Below are 23050 nucleotides of genomic sequence, written 5' to 3'. Positions count from 1 at the left end.
TACTGTTTATTAACATGAAAGCAGCACAAGGTCTAATCACATACATATGTTTATGCTTATAATATTATAAAGAGGTGTAAACAAAGGAATATGTATATCCTACTTCAACAATAATTTTTACCACGTACTACCATATTTAGACATAGACCTGTTTATCTTTTTTTTCTGCCTTTCAAGAAAGCTGCTGTTTTCTCATCACTACATGCTGTGAGGGTAAATGCAGCCTAACCCTCCATCTAAAAAAAAATGAAGTAAGCTCACAGTTATTATCCATTTCATATAGGTGACTGATAGAGTTCCACAGGATGCTTCAACATGTATTTCAACATTAGGGAAAATGTTACACTCTGTATCCCCCCATCAAATAACAGAAACACAATAGAGTTGTGGTAAAAAGAATAGATGAGGGTAAAAAGCATACTGTATGCTCTTAATTGTATATATGCTCATCCTTTAGTTTTCATAGTTTTCTATAAGATTTTCACAAAGAACACAAACAATATTGCTTTGGCCAGTATAGATGTGAAAGCCAGGGCCGTAGAAGTCAAATGGTGAAAAACATCTACATCGAGAACAGATATGGAATGAATCTCAAATAACCAGTACATTTCAAATACATCTGTTACAATCTGTTAGTGAATACAGATGTATTGTGTATACACTATGTATTTCATTTGTCTGAAGTATGAATTTAAACAGCATTTCCCAGGTGAGGGGTCACTGAATATTCAAGATGTAAAATCAAAGGAAGATAAACAGAACAAGCATGTTCTTTGGCCTGATGTGATGTTATTGGCTTCCTGTCACTGGAAGACCAAATAAGGAATGTGAATGAAATCTCTGCATTTATATCCCCTTCCCCTTTGTTTTATTTTCCTCATGCACCAGTAATCTTTAGGTTATATTTAGAATAAAGCTAGGTTTCAGAAAGCACCTTAAATTAGCGATCTCTTTGTTTAACATTCAAAATAATCTTATTATACAGGGATTAACTTGATTTACACTACAGAGTCATGTCTACAATACTAATGTTCTTGGCAGATTCTGAGTGTGATGACTAAAAAATATTTACCTTCTTTACAAAATATTTTGCTGGGGGATTTGTACAAAACTTATTATTAAAAAAGTGCTGAAAAAAAAATAACTATAGGCACTACACTCAATGCCTAAAGCATTTTCTAACCAATATGATTCTAAAGGAACTATATGTTTAAAGGATAATCATTTATATATATAGCTAAGGTTTTCATTCTGTTGATGGTTATGTCTGACATTACTACCTAACTTTGAAGCTGTAATTATCATTGTTAATCAATCTCAATTGAGCCACATCTTGACTGTTTCCTTTCAAATCCATTGTGGTGGTGTACATAGCCAAAATGAAGACAATTGTGTCTCTGTCCAAATATTTATGGACCTAACTGTATTTAAAAAACAGCCCTAATTTTGCTAAGATTGCATAACATAATGTTTAGGGCTGTCATTACTAACAAGGAGCAATATGTTGATGAGAAAAGTTAGCAATTCAATGTCAGCAAAACACACTCTGACTCTCTTGCATTTCCTTTTGAGAAGGTTAATTACATTTCCAAATAAAATCAATAGATTCTGCTGCTGCTTCCTTTCTGAGCTGAATATCATTAATATATTGACTATGTTTTTATTTATATATATATATATATATATATATATATATATATATATGTATGTACATGTATGTATGTACATGTATGTATGTAGGTGTGTGAGTTACACTTGACACTGAAATCCATAAATGATACCTACAGGCCATGCGACCCCCTTTTTCCCAGTCTAAAGCTATACACTTACGTGGTCCATGAGCTCCTTCACCATCCCATTCCACTGACCAGTTGTTTCTTCCTGGGCTCCATATTTCCCGTCCTCCACCAGCCTAATCTCATACGTAAATCCCAAGATATTGGCCAGCTCTTTGAGGAGGTCGATGCAATACCCTTCAAACCGATCATTCCCATAGAGCGGTTTATCAGACTTCTTGAACATCACATACGGCTCTTCCTGTAGAGATTTAAAAAGGGAGTGATTCAGACATATGGTTCACACTCCCTTACTTTCTTGCATATTGTTGAACAGTTTGTGTTTTATGGAGAATCCTCTGACCTGTTGAATAAACTGAAGCATTATTCAATGTGTTTGTCCTTTAAATGCAGAGATTTCGAATTTCTGCAGTCACTGCATGCAGTTTTAAGGCACTAATCAGTCAAGTCTTTTTACCATAATATTGTACACGTCATTGGTCTTTCACATATTTAAGCTGTACAGCTATTTTATTGAGATTATTATTATTATCACTATTATTTTTATTATTATTATCTCTTTCTCTCTAACAAAATTCACTTTACTTAATGTTAAAAAAGAGCTAGAGAAATCATAGAAGCTGATTCGGGGGTTACATGTTTGTAATAGAAATGCATAATTACATATTTTTTGCTTTTAACACTTGAAGTAGAACATATTTTTTATAGGAACACACATATACCATAAAGCTCATATGCAAATAAAACTTGCAAAAATACTGTTGTCAATATGTATTATTTATTTATCTTATGATATTCATGTTGATGTAGAAAACCCATTATTTGATTTACTGATTTGTTTAGCTAGTTCGTTTTTCTTTTTAACCCAAGATAGTCTCAAGTTACAGCAAAGATGTGAATCTGTGGGTTTCTGGCAGCTATGTGTTACCATGGTAACAGAGAATTGAGACCAACCCTAAGATCAGGAAAGAGAAGGACAACATTTTAAACACAGAATTATTCTAACATGACAATCCCCAAACACTATACCCTGGGGATCATCACTTTAGGTATTTAAGAAAGGCACTTGAATTTAAAACATATAATTACATGTATAATAAAAGCAGAATGTATAGATGATATGTATATATGTACACACACACACACACGCACACCTTACATTATGTCTATAATGTTGACAGTCAATGTTGATAAGGTTGGAAGGTTGATAAATACATTTCAATTACTTGTTTCTTGAGGTGATACTGTATATTAATTAGTAACCTCTTTTCAGCACACACAACACAATACTCTCCAGAACAAGAAAACTGTCCGTTTTTATATTTTACTAGAAATAATATCAATCAAAACCAGTTATGAGGTCCACTTCAGAATAATGTTTTTCACTTGATCAAATGCATAATGAAAAAACACCATAATCTCCAATTAACACACTTCATAAAGAACTACATGGAAACATTAAAAAAAACAGCATGATACGTTCCTTCACGCACCCCTTTGGTATAAAGCACAAGCAATATAAAAGCATAAATAAAAATATTGTGCATTGAAATGATTATAAACACAGACCGAAGATGAATACATAGAGCATGACTGTAAGACTGTCATGCTCAGTGGCAGTATGTTTGTGCTGTTGTAGTTTTTCTGTTTTGTTTATTGCTTTCTAATTTAGCAGCACCAGCAGCTTCAATTAAAGAGGTCAGTGGTAGCTATGAAGGCAATTCCAAAAAATGCATATTGTCATATTGTTTCTTACAGCTTGTACAACAAAAGGCAGACTTCAAATAAAATTAATAGTGCTGTGGAAGCTGTCTATTTTTAACGGATCAGATATACACACTGGTCATAAATCAATGCTAGGGAAAACATAAATCCATACAGTATCCACTGCAATCTCAAAAACAATGATTAGGGTATTTCACATAAGTATACTCTAATCTATTAGATTATAGGCCGAACAAGATATCAATCAGTGTGTTTTTTTAGGAATATGTTTTATTTAAAAAGGGCATTTTTCCAGTAATTATGAATTATGAAAATGAAACATTCAAACTATGACAGAATAAACTTCATTCTGAATAAAATCCATCTGATATGACCATGAAACAAACAAAATTATAAGAGGAAAAAAGTAATATTGGAACAACAGCTCTTTTAGAAATATAAAGCATTTAGACTCTGGTTTACAATGGCATAATAAGCACATGTTTAACTTATTTTAACTGAAGTAAAAGTTATTTATAACAGGTTCTCAATTACACATACAGATAAAACCAGAGGAGAACTGTTCCATAAGACCAGACAAACTGAACCATTAGTTTTTTTCATTATGCATAAACACATTTTTGGAAAGCAAACATAAAAGTAGAAAAATAAAATAATGTTGTATATTGATAGGGACAGATTTGTACTTTTTTTATTTGGTCTAGCCATTACAACTGTTCACAAGGCAGGAAGATAGCTTGGAGCTGTCCACACCACTGGTGCTGAACATTCTTGGTGGCAAAGACCTCTTATAATCCATAGTGACTTTTTTTTGTAGTTTATATAGCCTGCATTTAAGTGTGTTTATATGCATAAGTCATATAAAATATATAATACTCTAATGACACGTGAAATCATCCTGGAAAGTCTTAAATGCTATATCTGTGGCTGTGCTGGATAAGGTCCAACATCATGTGGGCAAATACAATCTGTCAACTGTGCAAGGCATTGTTTTGACCAGTACCTGGTTACAGTGCATCTGGAAAGTATTCACAGCGCTTCACTTTTTCCACATTTTGTTATGTTACAGCCTTATTCCAAAATTGATTAAATTCATTATTTTCCTCAAAATACCCCATAATGACAACGTGAAAGAAGTTTGTTTGAAATCTTTGCAAATTTATTATAAAAAAAAAAAGCACATGTACATAAGTATTCACAGCCTTTGCTCAATACTTTGTTGATACACCTTTGGCACCAATTACAGCCTCAAGTCTTTTTGAGTATAATGCTACAAGCTTGGCACACCTATTTTTGGGCAGTTTCTCCCATTCTTCTTTGCAGGACCTCTCAAGCTCCGTCAGGTTGGATGGGGAGCGTCAGTGCACAGCCATTTTCAGATCTCCCCAGAGATGTTCAATCGAGTTTAAATCTGGGCTCTGGCTGGGACTCAAAAAGACTTCAACAAAGTATTGAGCAAAGGTTATGAATCCTTATGTACATATGCTTTTTTTGTTTTTTATTTTTAATAAATTTGCAAAGATTTCAAACAAACTTCTTTCACGTTGTCATTATGGGGTATTATTTGTAGAATTTTGAGGAAAATAATGAATTTAATCCATTTTGGAATAAGGCTGTAACATAACAAAATGTGGAAAATGTGAAGCGCTGTCAATACTTTCCGGATGCACTGTATGTGTGGCGTCCCATTAGAAACTGTTCTTGTGCCTCTGATTTGTAACCATAATTTCATCACTTGAATCAGTTTGGAAGGTGTCAAATGCTGTCATCTGCTGCCGCCATAAATCTTTCACAGTAACTTTACCATTTATTCACACATTTGAAATAATCCCTTTACATCACAGAACATGCTGAAAAGCTGTGTTCCTCCCACTCTCTAGCAGGTTGTGAAATCCTCTGCCATGCCTTTGTCTTGGCCACCCTGGACGACTGCAGCAGTCTGATTAAGGAATTCTCATTGTATCCCATCAACAGGCTCTACATGGTATAAAACTAAGCGCTGGTATTCTAATTGGTGATGGAAGGCACCAGAAAATTACTCCACAGCGATTTAATCTACACTACCTATCCATCAGGTTTCCATCCCATTTCCCATTCAAGCTGAGATCCTCTGATTGTGAACCCAACAATCATATTGTTCATGCATATTCAAGTTCAAATGGCACATCACTCTAAAATAAATAATGAAAATGTTTGATTACGATTCTGTAAGGAATGGGTTATATGCCTGATAAAATGATGTTAATATTTTCTATTCCAAGGTCAACTTAAATTAGAAAGGAAAGTTCAGCTGAAACTATACATGGGGTTTTGTAAAATGAGCTTCGTGATATAGGTCCACTTATAATGAAATGTCTAAACCAGGAACCATAACACAACTGCCATTTAAGGGGGTCATCTCTAATTAACAGTCTCTCTAGTCTCTTATGGTGTGGATGCAGAAGCTGTTGATAGCTGATGTGTTACGGGAAAGCTGAAGAACATTGTCAGTGCAATGTGGAGGTGAATTAAAATCTATTTCTAATGAAACACAAATTCCCTTCTTGGGTAATAACTTTTAAGTTAGAATACATTGGTTGGATATGAATTGAATTTGTTTTATATTTACTGAATACACTGGGTAAATATACTTATGTATAGGTAAGAACTACTTAAAACTTAAAAAAAAAAAATCTGTAAATACAAGATTGGAATGTCGATGAAAAATTGATTTGTCAGCATGAAACGGAGTGAATTCTGTGTTTTCATTTTGCTTTTTCCCCCCCAGAAACTGCACATAATATTACCCTGTGTCACAGAAGTTAAAATGAACAATGATTTTATATTTTAAATATAATTCAGTGCATTATATTGGTGTAACTTTAAATTTATAAGGTGAATCAGATACATGTAGTTTACTCACAAATGGACAGGAATCCATGATTTAAGGTGTTAAATTGTATTTGTAGTAGCATGATTTGCACATTTATTTATTTATTTATTTATTTATTTATTTATTTATTCATAATGTACAAATATAATGTGTTTATTGACTGGTCCCAGGTGACAGACCCTCCTCAGCCTATGGATTTAAATGACTGGGGCTTAATGTTGGTGACCCTCTGTGTGGTGGTGTAAGTCTGTGTTAATAGAACAGAGATAACCCCACTTCCAAGGTGTTTTATTCACCAATCTAATGAAGTAAATCCTGAAGGCATTACTAATCACATTCATGGTGTATTTTAATGTTTTGGACTAATGTTAATCCTGATGGCTTTAAGACACACCTCCGCACAGCATCCTAATGAATGTTAAAGCTTAAATAAGGCACACGCACAACTATTTAAAAATAATTGGAAATCAATGTGTACTGCATGACTTAGACCATCTGCAAGAATTGTCTTCATTTGCTTTGAATGGTCCAATAATATTTCAGAATTAATGATGCTTAAGTATTGTAATCTGTATTAAAAAATAATACAGAGACTGATCAACATCAGGTTGGGTGGAATGGACGGAGATGTCGATTGCAGCTTGTGTAGTGGAATACCAGGGAGACAGTCCTCTATATATGTGTATTATTATTTGCCATAATTTGCTTACCGCTCTTGAATTAACCAGAATACTTTGAATTTGAGCCGATCTGCCTACTCACAGTGGTTCATTTCTCTTCTTGTAAAGAGCTACAGGTCTGGGAAGTCTGGCAGAAACTTAAATTGAATATTTAAATTAACAGATAGAGCATTTCCAGACACATTTTTGTGTGGATAGTTAACAACACAGACAGACATTTTAATTTTATTTTATTTTGTCCCCCAATCCCTTTTTGCCCTTGCTAATGAATGATAGCTCAAACCCTCATATTAACACAAAAGGGAAACCTAACAATAATCTTTCTTTTCTCCTGAGCTCTTACTTTTAACAATATACACTCACCTAAAGGATTATTAGGAACACCATACTAATACTGTGTTTGACCCCCTTTCGCCTTCAGAACTGCCTTAATTCTACGTGGCATTGATTCAACAAGGTGCTGAAAGCATTCTTTAGAAATGTTGGCCCATATTGATAGGATAGCATCTTGCAGTTGATGGAGATTTGTGGGATGCACATCCAGGGCACGAAGCTCCCGTTCCACCACATCCCAAAGATGCTCTATTGGGTTGAGATCTGGTGACTGTGGGGGCCAGTTTAGTACAGTGAACTCATTGTCATGTTCAAGAAACCAATTTGAAATGATTCGACCTTTGTGACATGGTGCATTATCCTGCTGGAAGTAGCCATCAGAGGATGGGTACATGGTGGTCATAAAGGGATGGACATGGTCAGAAACAATGCTCAGGTAGGCCGTGGCATTTAAACGATTACCAATTGGCACTAAGGGGCCTAAAGTGTGCCAAGAAAACATCCCCCACACCATTACACCACCACCACCAGCCTGCACAGTGGTAACAAGGCATGATGGATCCATGTTCTCATTCTGTTTACGCCAAATTCTGACTCTACCATCTGAATGTCTCAACAGAAATCGAGACTCATCAGACCAGGCAACATTTTTCCAGTCTTCAACTGTCCAATTTTGGTGAGCTTGTGCAAATTGTAGCCTCTTTTTCCTATTTGTAGTGGAGATGAGTGGTACCCGGTGGGGTCTTCTGCTGTTGTAGCCCATCCGCCTCAAGGTTGTACGTGTTGTGGCTTCACAAATGCTTTGCTGCATACCTCGGTTGTAACGAGTGGTTATTTCAGTCAAAGTTGCTCTTCTATCAGCTTGAATCTGTCGGCCCATTCTCCTCTGACCTCTAGCATCAACAAGGCATTTTCGCCCACAGGACTGCCGCATACTGGATGTTTTTCCCTTTTCACACCATTCTTTGTAAACCCTAGAAATGGTTGTGCGTGAAAATCCCAGTAACTGTGCAGATTGTGAAATACTCAGACTGGCCCGTCTTGCACCAACAACCATGCCACGCTCAAAATTGCTTAAATCACCTTTCTTTCCCATTCAGACATTCAGTTTGGAGTTCAGGAGATTGTCTTGACCAGGACCACACCCCTAAATGCATTGAAGCAACTGCCATGTGACTGGTTGGTTAGATAATTGCATTAATGAGAAATTGAACAGGTGTTCCTAATAATCCTTTAGGTGAGTGTATACTGAATGTATAATGTTTCTGTTGTAATATTGATAACAGCACTGTGTAATAACACTAACATCATTTGATGCCACCAGCAGTTTTAGACTGATTCCAACATTAACACAGAATAATGATAGGTTTAATATAATTAAAACACAGTATGTTTCAGTCCATGTTCTAATGGGTAGCATTAGTCATTAAGGGCAGAGAAACAAATCATTAAATTATTACCCCAAGTCATTTTTATGTTTGTATGTATGCATTTATGTATGTATTTGTGTATGTATTTATAATTTTTTGCCATTCCACATAATTATTTGAATCATAATACAAAAACATAAAATACAAGGTAATCAATGTTCTGCACCTAACCCATCCAAATATATTTTACATGGGATATATCATGTATTTACTTTATGTCTTTTGCTTTCATCCTTCTTGTTTTCTCCCGTTGTGACAACTTTGATCCTTTGCCAACTTTGTACTGGTTAATTCAGCAGGGTCAATGACTGGAGGACTGGGATTGGAGTAAATAAAAGCCTAGGCTTCTCATATTACATTCTGTGTTAATTAATTATACTTCAGGTCTGGCATACAAATTGTTTATACTCAAAACAAGAATCGCCCATTAGGGGGGAGCTTGATAGTTGTCCTGGTATTTCCAGGCGTAGCAAATGTAACGTAAAACTGTCACTGTTTAGCTTCACAACTCCTTTTGATGTAACCAGTAATTTCATTTGGTGGGTCTCTAGACACCCGCGTATTTTAAGTGGCTCCTAACATCTTAGCAGTAATTCAGGTCTAGCAGGAAAATACAATAAACCTATGAGTCTGTTAAGCATAGACTCTTAATAAATCACACACCTATATATATATATATTTCAATCCTTTAAAAAAAGTTGATTTGCAGGGGACATATACATAGGATAGAATATAGAATGACAGTGGAACCCAAAACTACTGAAAATTCTAATGTAGTTCTAAACTCTATGTACATTTCTGATGTCTGTATTACTTATTTCCTATAAAGGAACTTACTTGACAAGCACACCTCCAAGTATGCAACCTACCAAACCAATTTATTTGTAGGCTCGCAAAAAGCCCATGTCTATATCTATATCCATCTATACACATATATATTGTGCACTAGGATAGCACTGCATTACACTGCAAAAAAAAAAAAAAAATGCTGCAGAAACCATAGGGTCTCTTGCTGATTTGCAAGCTACTGTATGTATGCACTAGGCATACATTGTTAAATTAAAAAAATAAAAATGATAATACAAATTATCAGCTACAGGTGAGATTTGCAAAGTGAGCACTATGAATGTGTATGTTCTTGTATTAATCTTCATATTCATGAATGTTTCATAGGTGAATAAAAAGGAATTATTCCTGACAAAATACATATATTTATAGAGAATATCTGAGGCAGTTTCTCAAGGCATCTTTTTAGATGTTTCAGGAATTACAGGACATAAAACTAAAATTGTGCCGCTGAGACAAATACACCTCAGAAAAGCAAACACTTCAGTACTTACTAGTATGGTGGAAACAACCAAGGATCGGTTGGATAAGGAATCTGTAATATTGGCTGATTTTCCCTTTTGGTTCTCAGTCATATTCAGACCACTTGGTGGGTCCCAGGTTCCAATCTAAAAAATAAAAATAACTTATTAAGAAAGACATGTGGAAACCATTGTTATTATTAGTAGTGGTACACAAAGATTGTTTGCAAGAAATTAATGAAACCATAATAAACAAAATAATTCAGGTCATTCAATGTTATTGGCTTGATGTTGACTACAATTAAAGAAGGATTACAGCAACAATCACAAAATAACTATTTTATATATATATATATATATATATATATATATATATATATATATATATATATATATATAAATGATAATACATTCTTAATTATTGAACAAAAAAGTACAATGAACAAACTGTGTAGCACATTTCTAAACAGCCATTAGTATGTGCTGTAAAAGGATATTCATGTCTGAAGGCAGTTGACCACTCTTGTTTGATTCATTCTTGTAATTTACATTTTATAATTACAGCAATCCTTTTAACTCAGACTTTCTACAATTGATAAGGCAGTAGTAACTTTAACCTTTCTGTAGGTCCACAATAATTTAGTGCTGAGCTGGAGTTAATGTCCTCTGAGGATCTACAGACCAACTGAGACCTTTGACTCTGAATAATGTATCTTGTAATTACAATGCAAATTATTTCACAAACATCATCAGGGTTGACAGTGCGCTTAGATAATTTGCAAGAATAAACAATTTTTTACAAAAACAAAATACTTGAGTTGCCTTTATAAATGTTTAAAACATACTTTATAATTGCATTTATACTCTTTAATCCAGCCTTCATAAACCTAAAGGGTTCTTGAAGGGTTATTTATTAAAACTTTAAATTATTCATAGAGGTACCAAGGCACTCGCCAGCAGGAAGGGGTCAAAGCCTGACAAGGAGCATAAATGGCTTCATCTGCATCAAAAACATTTTCATCCCATTGCATGTGCCTCTACATAAGTATACAACTCCTCAAGTGAACACCACAGGCATTTCAAGTACCTTTTCAAGGCCTTCCTCCTTCAGACTGATCACATCTAAATCAAAATCTGTCCTCAAGCCGTTGGTTTTGTTGAAAGTTATCCTTCCTGTTAAGCCTTCCCAGTGGGCCTAAGGTGGAGGAATAAATAGTTCCCATAAAGAGCAGCAAGACTGAACAAATTATTTTTTTGAAAAATTGAAAAATTAATTATTCATTGTGATAAAATCATTTACGGCAATGATATTGGCAGAAACTTAGACTGCGTGCACTATAAATATATATGAGTCATTTTCATAAAATCTTAAAAACATATTTTTGAAATCTATAAATGTGTGTGCATATATATAAAATACATATTTTATTTTTATAGTTTTTATTGTTTTGCTTTTTCAAACAAAAACACAAGCAATGTTAAAGATTAGAGGAGGCTGCTGCACCCATTTGGCTAATCCAGTTGTTCAATCTCTTTATATGGCTCCCTGGATTTATAGTTAAAATGTGTGCATCTCTGTTGCCGTTGCACCAAGATGGCTTCATATGTGTCAGAATGGGCTGCACAGTGACACTTTTATGTGCCACAGCATGGAACCAAACTTTACAAGACAGGCTTACAGTGTATCTGGCTGGCAGTTTCAGTACAAAGACCAACATGTAAACAAGTCCGACAAATGGGAACTTTAAAGTCTAGTGAATCAAGATTTCAGATTATTTGCTCAGCAGGAAGAGCAGTTCAATGCACTGAATCACTGTGCTTTAATGTGCCAAAATCCTCCACATTGAAGTGCCTCAAGTTCAGGTCTTAGCAGGGGACTTGGAATGCAAACACAGGGGTTTAAGATTAAGAAGTAATGGCTGCTAAGGCCTGTTCTTCATCGATGGGGGGGATTGCTAGAGTTATCCTGGATTTAGAAAAGTAGCACTCAGTGAAATAATTAGCAGGCATTAACAAAGGTAAAATGAAGGCCTTTGGGGGGCTGACTTAAACATGTTTTAAGATGTCCCAGTTTAGAACATGCTGCCAAGTGAAACAGATTTTGTTTCTCCTATAACTAGAGAACATTCTTCTTTTCCTTTGTCGAGCCCCATAAGGCTGATAAACTGAGTTTTTCATTGTTTTTCAGTTTATATTTTTACAGTACCTCTTTGATGAGAGCCATGAACCGGTTTCCAAAGCGCCAGGGCTTGTGTCGGTTGCATTGCAAAGAACTGACGGTGATCTGCTGGGACTGCTGGACTGCCACTGCCACCACATGCACAGCATCATACATTAAAGCAGCATCAGTCTGAAATTAGAAATAAATCAGATGAGTAATAGTCAGTTCACATACGACATACGACAAGACAAAGAATGAAAAGAAAGGTAAATTTGATCAGTTGAAAAGAAGGTCCACCAACCAAATTTGAGTTTGAAAATCATATATTGCCCATGTAGTGTGTGCAATCATCCCCCCAACTCTCATATGAACTGCTGTCTCTGGTATATCTCTTAGCACCTATTCTGCAGAGCCTCCACAGAGCGACAAACACACTATGCTAAAAAACTGATCTCCTGTCACAGGGGGTTTGCCAAGTCTAAAGGGAATAATATCAACACAAAAGGCTCATTTCTCACACTGTGAGCCCTCTTGCAGACAGTCTTAATTTTGATTTAGTGTTTTGTCTGTAATAGCAATGACATCAGTTGATATCAAACCTGAGGACCTTTAAATAACTGTTCTCCCCAAAAATATATTATGAAATCGTATCTTAAATGTTTCGGACAGCTGGGTAAGGCATCCATAAAACACTCAATATATGATATATTATTCAGAGCTATTGAAACAGATAATTGCTAGGTGGCTTATGCATCTAGTGTAAATTAAGACTATTGCTCAAGAGGCAAAAATAAACACATTCTAAGGTAGGTACTTTGATTCATTTGATTTGTTCAAGTTGGGACATCACAATCTCATTGGGTACCCTTTAAAACCTCATGGGTTTAATAGTTTAAAAAAGCTTGTGTATTGTGTAAGTAATAGTATGCTTTTAACCATATAATGACAGACAAAACAAAGCAAACAAACAAAATCAAAATATTTGGTTTGCCTATTTGAATAGGACTCCAAATCAAACATGAATACAGCAGAATGTAGAATATGTAAAAGTCAAGTAACTGGATGATCAAATAGCAGGGGTGACCTAATTGCCTACTTCCATTTATATAATCTACAGAATATGTATCAATATAGACTGATATCTATGCAGCTGTGTGTGACCTGTAGTGTTCAATGGCAGGAGGCTCACATGGGGGAAGAGCTCAGACTGCATTGTTATGTTTGTGTTTGTTCTGCTGTCATCTTGCAGCTCGATAATACATCTTCCAAAACACCACAGCCAAAGTGATGGATTCAGGGATAAGAGGAAATATGCAGCAATTCATATTGTGCAGAAAACAACAATAAAAGAAGCTTGTGGATATTGGCACAGGTATTTAATCAGCAGTCAACTGTAACACCTACATCATTTATTATTTTGCTTTCTCTAACTGAAATCCAAATAGACTGCTATGTTGGTTTAAGCTTTGGCCAGATAAGTATTGTGTTTGCACTAACATATTTAATGTAATATTAAAGGTTTTGCTTGTTCCTAACTACTTCAGGCATAAATGCACTTATTATTTTTAAATAATACATTATTAATAATAATTGTAATTATGTACATGGAATGAATATACTACAAATCCATTTAAATGTAAGTTTTCCACCAATCATTAGTGCACAGATTTGACCTCTTACTGCAGTACATTTACAGTATTTACAAATGGATGTTTTCTCAAACAACACTTTTACTGGCGTTTCCCTTTTTCTTGTAATTCCTTGAAGCATTTCTGCATGGGCAGCGATGAGCCACTGGTTGTAACAACCGTAAGTCACCTGCGGTATGGAAAATTGCCCAAAGTAAATAAGCACATACATAAATAACAGACACACAATAAATATATAAATCTAAATTAATTCGTGCATTTTTGTATAAAGCCGCCGTTGTGTCGAGAGAAGTCCAGACACTTAATTTCCTTATTAAAAACTATAGCACGAAACACAAAAGCAATGCCTGGAACTAAACTTATAGTTTGCCTTTAACATACAAGAAAACAATCTCTAAAACCGCTAGCCTTCTTTTCAACTTTTACTGTCTATGAAAATGCCAGCATAAGAACATCGAATTGATGAGGGACGAATATGTAATAAAAAAAGGCAGCATTATATCGCTGGAAGGGAATTAAAGGGGAAAGGTGAAAACAGTGTGGAGAAACGCAGGCGCTGGTAGTCTGCCTGCATCAGTAAATATGCTGTGAGTCATGTTTGCACAACGTTATGGGCCTGTCACTCATCCAGCTACCCAGGCAAAATGCTGTTAATCACTCCTGCAAAACACAGCTCTGTCAGTCAAGTGACAGAATAGAAAATGGCAGCCAATGACTGAAATGATAGTGGAGACAGAGTGGTGTGTTAGAAAATGCCTTTGGCAGAAGGCGGCTGCTACTAGAACATGGCCCTGCGCATATATTACACAAACGAGAGGAGGGGCGGCAACCAAGAGGAATACCTTGGAACGAGCATGTCCTCTTTTGGTGAAGCAAAGTAATGCTATGAACAAAATGTGTTTGAGTTTTACGGATGCAATAATGGTAATGTTTGTACCTTATGTAACTCGGTGGGGGAACAAAACAAAACAATGTCATTTTATGTTTATATCAAAGTGTAAGTCACAATTTGTTTAGTCTATTACCTCAAAGCTGGAGCTCTGTATCTATTAAGATTTCTTATTCATACCACTCTGTTAAAATACTAACAAAGGAGTGCAGTTTATCACAGTTACCAAACATGATGGTGTCAGGCGGCCAGTACTGAGCCGGAGCTACAGATGATCCTGGAACTCATTCACATACTATTGATGTCTCTTTGAGGGTTGTTAGTTAAGGTGTAGCACGGAAAACTAATTATCTAGCATGTTAAGGACAGGAAGAAAGCTGTTTATCTGTCTGCTTCAGGAAAGTCCCAATATGATGAGTGCCAATATTCTAGTGACACAAATTAGGGTTGTTTTTGTTTGTTATTGTTGCTGTTACATTTTTCAGACAGCCCTGCCTCATCTAAATGAATCAGCAGAATGCTTGTGTCTATAACAGGTTTTTCTATTTCTGAACTTTTCCAGATTATTCCAGAAAACCACTGAAATGATGAATGAATTAAAGGAATATATATGTTACTATCATTTATAATTTCTTGGTCTACAAGTAGATGTTGAGGAATCATACATGTAAGTAACCACTCATAAGTATTTAACAAGTTAACACCTGCTAAATTTAGAGATTTTCTTTCTGTTTTCAATTTCCCTTTCCTTTGCTTTTTAATTATTGAAAACACTGACACATATTCTGATGTAGTTTAACTATATTTAAGTGTTCCCCCTATATTAAAGACAATTATACCATTAAGTAAAATCAAATATTAAATAGTTAAATAGGATTCTCACCTACGTCAGCAAATAAAATCAAGTATTTCTGAAGCCTTTTTTCCTCAATTCACAGTTGGTCTGAAATCCCACAGCTAATTCTGTAGAAAGAGATTTAATAAATCTCCCTGACCAAGATTAATTTTAAACTGTTTTATGAACTGTTAAATTGCATTCTATGCTTATTAAAGTTGGTGTTCTCTTACTTCTTGACAAGCTCTCTAGTGAACTCTAAAGTAAAATTAAACGCAGTGTAGATGATTTTTATTTCCCAGCACGAAAGTCAAGTGGCAATCTTGTCAAGTGGCAAGTCTTTGTTTTCCACTTTCCTGAGTTTAACCCATCCATTACCCCACATTGTGCAACATATTCAGACCATTCTTATCTTGAATAACATGCTGAGTAAATCATAAATATATAGTTTAATAGTATGAGCGTGAAAAAATAATAATAATTACACAAATTATATGAACTAACAATCCACTATGACAAGTTAACAGGAATCAAATCAGATTAAAAAACAAAAAAAGAAAGGATATAATAAATTGAAAATTGGCTTCATCACATCAGCTGCTTTACAATGCATTTTCCAATTACTTTAAACTTGAAAACATTTCAGCTCTGCATTATGGAATTCATTTTTAAATGTTCAGTTCACACATGGCAGGGTTAGAGACAGTGCTTTAACTTTTTAGATTGAAACATAAATAGTCCCTTGAATGCCATATGCACTATGGGACAAATATCCAGTTAGAGAAATGATAAATCCACTTCCAATCACCCTGATACCCCGAGCAGGTTTAAGCAATATATATATAAAAAATGAAGTTCCTATTCTCATGGGAAATTGTGTATGCGAGATTGTTTATAGAAGTTAGTTTAGATGCACAAATGCTTTTTCAATCTATTGTTCAGCCTACACATTCCCCGAATTTATATAACCTCACATCAATTCTGCACTTAAGAATTCAAAAGCAAGAGGGAAATAAGTGCCAGGGTTTTTATTGCAGTAAACAGAGTCTTCAAATTCCTTCTGTGAAGTTTTAAATAAATCAAATCTCTGAAATAAAGGATGGCATTGCTAAATTAGCATTTGATTGGAGACCATTCATTAAATTAACAGAATGCAGTTTATGCATGCTGCATATTCACATTTTTTAAATCTTCACTGTTCCTCGTTTTACAGTGATAGACATGGTGCAACAATTCAATGATCTTTGCCTCCGGCCTTCAGCATTCAGAGGGAGGAGGTCAAAATGTAATTTGATTTTATATATATATATATATATATATATATATATATATTATTAATATTATAATTATTATTTTAACATACTGTGATGCCATACTAGGGGACCTCAATTACTGGGGGGAACACCTGACCACTGTTCCCTCAGTAACTGGCTCCTCCACTCGATAAAACAGGACCAAACTTCCTGGTGAGGAGAGTCTGGGAATGTGTGGAGAGCAGAATAGCGACAGAGAAAGACAGAGAAGAGGAATTGATGGAAACCACTAAAAACAAACTTGGCATTTGAACTTTAATTACGGCTTGGGATTTTGGACTTGATTGTTTGCTGTGTGTAGTGTTTTTACTATCTGATATACTATCTGATCACCCCCCCTTATTCAAAGCCCGGGGGGTAAATGTGCAGTCTGCTCCAGGGGGTGGGGGGGTCTCATTCAGACAGTCACAGATCACTCAATTTCGATTGGATTTCTTTGCAAATAGGCTTGTTTTGTTCAGAACAACCTAACGATTAATCCAGTATATATTTGATGTTCTATCAAACACAGAGAAAAAATAAAAATTTCACTTCGAGAATGCTTCACATTGTTAGAAAGCTGAGTCTCAGCTTTCATGGCATACCAAACACTTGGCAAACAACACAACAGTGAAGAGTACATATGGGATTAAAGAGAAGCACATGGATTTGGTGCCCTTTTAAGGGTACCAGAGGGTTTGTCAGCTTAAGGGGTTACATTTTGTTAAACAAAAGGATTCCATGAGTAAATTGAGACACTGAACTGCATACATTTCAATAAAAACTGAAAAAATGTAGGTGTTCTAAAACTTTTGACTGGTAGTGCATGTTTAGAGAGGGAATGATGTGTTCAATGTGTTTAGGTAGGCTCACCAATGAGCTAGGGTTTGTTTTGGTTTCTGTATATGTGTTTGGTTTGAGCACCTGCAAACCTGAACCTTTGGACCATACTCCTGCCTGTTGTTTCCTGAGCCCTGCCTTTAGAGCCCATATTTAATATTAATATTTAACATTTTACTTCACAGCTTATGTGGTTTGTCAAAAATTGAAAGGAATTTCTGGTTTGAGTAACTTTCTTTAGTTATCAGTGAATCAGTAACCAGCCAATATATATCATTCAATTTCTATCAAGTTAATTGGATCATGCAGATACATGTAGATATGAAAGTGTTGAATATTTCAACAACTTTTGAAAACAAATGGCCATAAATTATGTATTTGCCTTCATCATTTTCTATTTTAGAACTTTTAACCCATTGTGAATCTCTATGTCTTCTAACTACGTGTTTCTACCTGCCTGTATAGACAACAATGGTACGGACCTACTCTGCGTAACACCTTGGTTGTAATTCAGCCTTACACATGTAAATGTTGTCACTTAAAGCATTATATTTGTCACAACTGAAATCTGCATTTTAACACAGCCAATGTGAAACAATTCTTCAGTCTTTTGTGCATTCTTTTTCTTATTGTGTTGTTGTTATTAATGTATTTGAAGAAATACACAAGTGACACCATAACCATTTACAATACCAGCTTCATTGATCTGAAAGAACCTGCGCTGATGCTTATTATTCTCCCACGTTTCACAGATTTGCCTTGTACAGGCCAGAATGTAGCAGTATTCCTAGAGGATACATTCATCATTGCTCAGAGCTCGTCTACACAGAGCCGTGGACCTGCGTATCACTGTGATTGTGACAATGGAAGATGGTCTTTGAATTGTGTTGCTTGGTTTCTTTTTTATTTTATTTTAAATATTCATTCTCCCTCCCTGGAGAGGCACCACTAACCCCATCATTGAAGAGGGTGACTGCCTGCTGAGTACAATCTGGATACTGAAGCTCCATGCCTCACAACGATGAGTTCAGATCCTTGCGTGACAGAAAGAGTAGGATTTGCAAAGCTCGTACACACAGGGCATTAATTCATTGGTGTGTTAAACAATTGTTTTGTTTCCCAAGAACCCACCATTAACATACAAATAGGATTTTAGGCCATGGAAGGTCCTAGCAATGTCACAGGAAGAGTCCACTCGTAACATTTGTTGCTCTTTAAATGCTTTGAAAGCGCAGAGATAATAACTATGTTCTTGCCATCACACGTCCTTGAATAGCAAAAGCTGATGCAGTGCTAATGGAAAACCAAGACGCTGTATTATTATTATTATTATTATTATTATTAATAACAATAACACTACTAGTAATAATTACACCAAAAACAAAAATAATATCATCATCAACATCTTCCTCCTCATCATCATCTAGTTATTGTTATGAGCCACAATGTTGTTAAGACTGGCAAGATAACTCCAGAAGCACAGCCTGTTGTATATTGTTGTATTTTAATGAGATCTGCAGCTGAGCACAGACAGGTTGTCCCTTGACCTTAATCACAGAAGAGAGGAAAGGATGAGAACTGTAAGTGCAGTTATGCTCTAATAGAGACAATTACGATTGAATGGACAATATGTAGGCTATTGATATACTGCTACACTGCTGTGAAATAGTACCCTAAATATGTGTGGTTTGAAGGAACAATATTTTGATGAGAAGTCTGCCATAAAATGCCAGCTAAACATAACATCTGTGGCATTTTATTTTCGAAATGCTCATAGTTTCTTTCAGGTCAGGCCATAGCTTTGAGTACTAATGTACTGTATATATCTCTGTGTGTATATACACTCACCTAAAGGATTATTAGGAACACCATACTAATACTGTGTTTGACCCCCTTTCGCCTTCAGAACTGCCTTAATTCTACGTGGCATTGATTCAACAAGGTGCTGAAAGCATTCTTTAGAAATGTTGGCCCATATTGATAGGATAGCATCTTGCAGTTGATGGAGATTTGTGGGATGCACATCCAGGGCACGAAGCTCCCGTTCCACCACATCCCAAAGATGCTCTATTGGGTTGAGATCTGGTGACTGTGGGGGCCAGTTTAGTACAGTGAACTCATTGTCATGTTCAAGAAACCAATTTGAAATGATTCGACCTTTGTGACATGGTGCATTATCCTGCTGGAAGTAGCCATCAGAGGATGGGTACATGGTGGTCATAAAGGGATGGACATGGTCAGAAACAATGCTCAGGTAGGCCGTGGCATTTAAACGATGCCCAATTGGCACTAAGGGGCCTAAAGTGTGCCAAGAAAACATCCCCCACACCATTACACCACCACCACCAGCCTGCACAGTGGTAACAAGGCATGATGGATCCATGTTCTCATTCTGTTTACGCCAAATTCTGACTCTACCATCTGAATGTCTCAACAGAAATCGAGACTCATCAGACCAGGCAACATTTTTCCAGTCTTCAACTGTCCAATTTTGGTGAGCTTGTGCAAATTGTAGCCTCTTTTTCCTATTTGTAGTGGAGATGAGTGGTACCCGGTGGGGTCTTCTGCTGTTGTAGGCCATCCGCCTCAAGGTTGTACGTGTTGTGGCTTCACAAATGCTTTGCTGCATACCTCGGTTGTAACGAGTGGTTATTTCAGTCAAAGTTGCTCTTCTATCAGCTTGAATCAGTCGGCCCATTCTCCTCTGACCTCTAGCATCAACAAGGCATTTTCGCCCACAGGACTGCCGCATACTGGATGTTTTTCCCTTTTCACACCATTCTTTGTAAACCCTAGAAATGGTTGTGCGTGAAAATCCCAGTAACTGAGCAGATTGTGAAATACTCAGACTGGCCCGTCTGGCACCAACAACCATGCCACGCTCAAAATTGCTTAAATCACCTTTCTTTCCCATTCAGACATTCAGTTTGGAGTTCAGGAGATTGTCTTGACCAGAACCACACCCCTAAATGCATTGAAGCAACTGCCATGTGATTGGTTGGTTAGATAATTGCATTAATGAGAAATTGAACAGGTGTTCCTAATAATTCTTTAGGTGAGTGTATATATATATATATATATATATATATATATATATATATATATATTGTGGTGCTATGCTGGGCAAGACCCTGGGGAGGGCATGGCGGAGCCTTTCCCTGGATCCTGGGGGAGGTGAAATAGCCAGGGGAGTACTTCACAGGCTGCATCCCCTGTGAGTGGATCGTGCCTCAATGAAGCAGGAAGCCAGGCTGCTTCCTGGTGAGGAGAGTTGGGGATGTGTGCCCATGGAGAGAGCGAGAGCGAGAGAGAAAGCATACTGAAATTCTGTAACATACTTTTCTCACGGAGTTGACTTTGCTTGTGGATTATGATTTGGACAGGTTAGTTATGTGTTTGTCCCATGTGTGCTTATTAGTTTTTGTTTAGAGAGGGCTCTGTTCAATGTTTTAAGTAGGCTCAACGAAGAGTTAGGGTCTTCTTTGGAGTTCTGGCACGAGCAATGTACATAATAAATTCACTGCTTTGTACCATCTCTCCTTATGTGACTGTATCCCTATACCCCACCTATTTAATGAGCCCAGCACTGAAAATATATACTGACACACATTATTTAAATTAAATTCACACATCCCAAATGTGTGTTTGTGCTTGTTAGCTTTTTCCCACAAAAGAAGCCTAACTAAAAGAAAAGCATGATAAAGTTTCCTGATTCCAGCAAGGGGACTTGTTTCAAGGCTTCCTTAAGACATCACAAGCACTACTTCTCGATAAAGAACAACACATCACTGCCTTCCATTGATGTAATCGACTTTGTTGAATGCCACACTTGCTGTCAAAATGCAGCAATAAAGACAGCATCAGCATATGGTTGCTGAATTAATAAAACCTGAAAAAGCTTGACATTTGAGCAGCTCTTACCATTACCAGCCACATTTCTAATTAATTGCATAGTTATGAATGCAAATGATTGCTATAATGCTAAACAGCCTGTTTTAATGAATAATTTGAAATGAAATTGTTGCCGGCAATTAGACATTTGCAGTCCAAAGAAGAAGAAGAAAATAGCAGAGCAAGGTAACCTGCTTCACAGATTCAGGACACGTTCCTCCTTGGAACAATGATGACTATACCTCAGTTTAATTATGCCATATATATCTTAAATCACACAATATATGACTTAACTTCCTGCAAGTGTGTCCTTAAAGCAAAACTAATGTCCTTCAGAAAGCAAGGCTATCATAAAACAAGACATCCTAACAGAAGACAGAAGCTATTTTTTACCGCCAATCTAGCTCATTTAAATCTTAAGATAAGTAGAGCAAATGTATCATATTTGGGAATGTCTGAGACATAAGTAAAGTTATGCAAAATAAACAGCTAAATAAGTAATGGAGACTATAATCTACTTCATAATTTGTGTTAACTGAATAATTCTTTAGTTTTAAAATATTGGATTGTTTTTGCCACTTTCAGCTACGATTTGACAATATGTCTGTACGTGAACCAAATATAATTTTCCACTCATGCAAACTTATTTTAAAATATTTTAAAAATGAAATGATACTGTGCCTATCCATTCAATGCTTCTCTGGAAGAAATCTTTAAGTGCCAATCATGATTTATTTTCTGGTGTTTGGACCAGCACATATTCTCAGTATATGTATTGCAACTTTTGTTTTTATTGCTCCTGCCAACAAAATGGATTAATACAAATCAATTTTTTAAATGATCTGGTGTGGCATCTATCCCACTAAAACTGTGCACATTAGGTTAACATAGTAGACCATAACTCATGTATGTTGCATTTAATAATGTTTGTAATGTTTATTTTCTGTGCTGGCAGATTTAAAAATTACAATATGTTGATTAAAAAATAAACATTACATTTTAAATGTTTTGGTAAATTATTGATTATTATATCTGAAACTATCCTACTTTTCAAAAATTGTTCAGTTAAATTATCCTATCCAGTACTATCACTTTTTGGGGGGAATTTTAGAAGATTTTGAAAGTTGATTTATGTTTATATTTAATAGGAAAGCAAAAACAGCAAAAGGACCAGGAAAGGCAATTATTGGTTAGATTATCTCACTAAATGTGCTGTTATGTATTGATTAAGGTATGTCCACTTGGATTCACAGTTCCAAATTACAGTGAAACTTGTGAAGTGAGTGGCAAAGTGTTCGCCTCAACACTTATGGACAGTTGCCAAGAAACCAAGCAATTCATGAAGGCTGC

General features: G+C 35.8%; 1 protein-coding gene across 3 annotated transcripts in view; it reads right to left on the bottom strand.

Moving 5' to 3' along the window:
* Window positions 1-23050, bottom strand: part of grik2 (glutamate receptor, ionotropic, kainate 2) — a 186995-nt gene that overhangs the window by 58606 nt on the left and 105339 nt on the right. For all 3 annotated transcript variants that reach the window (XM_066701758.1, XM_066701767.1, XM_066701775.1), the window contains 4 exons: window positions 12350-12493; window positions 11231-11338; window positions 10177-10290; window positions 1831-2037 (listed from right to left, as the gene is read on the bottom strand). In XM_066701758.1, coding sequence (XP_066557855.1) covers window positions 1831-2037; window positions 10177-10290; window positions 11231-11338; window positions 12350-12493 — 573 coding nt within the window. The remainder of the gene's footprint in view (window positions 1-1830; window positions 2038-10176; window positions 10291-11230; window positions 11339-12349; window positions 12494-23050) is intronic.

The sequence above is a fragment of the Amia ocellicauda genome, chromosome 1 (genome assembly GCF_036373705.1).
Source record: "Amia ocellicauda isolate fAmiCal2 chromosome 1, fAmiCal2.hap1, whole genome shotgun sequence".
NCBI classification, from domain to species: Eukaryota; Metazoa; Chordata; class Actinopteri; order Amiiformes; family Amiidae; genus Amia; species Amia ocellicauda.
The sequence above is the reverse complement of the archived record's forward strand: the minus strand, read 5'-3'. Positions and strand labels throughout refer to the sequence as shown.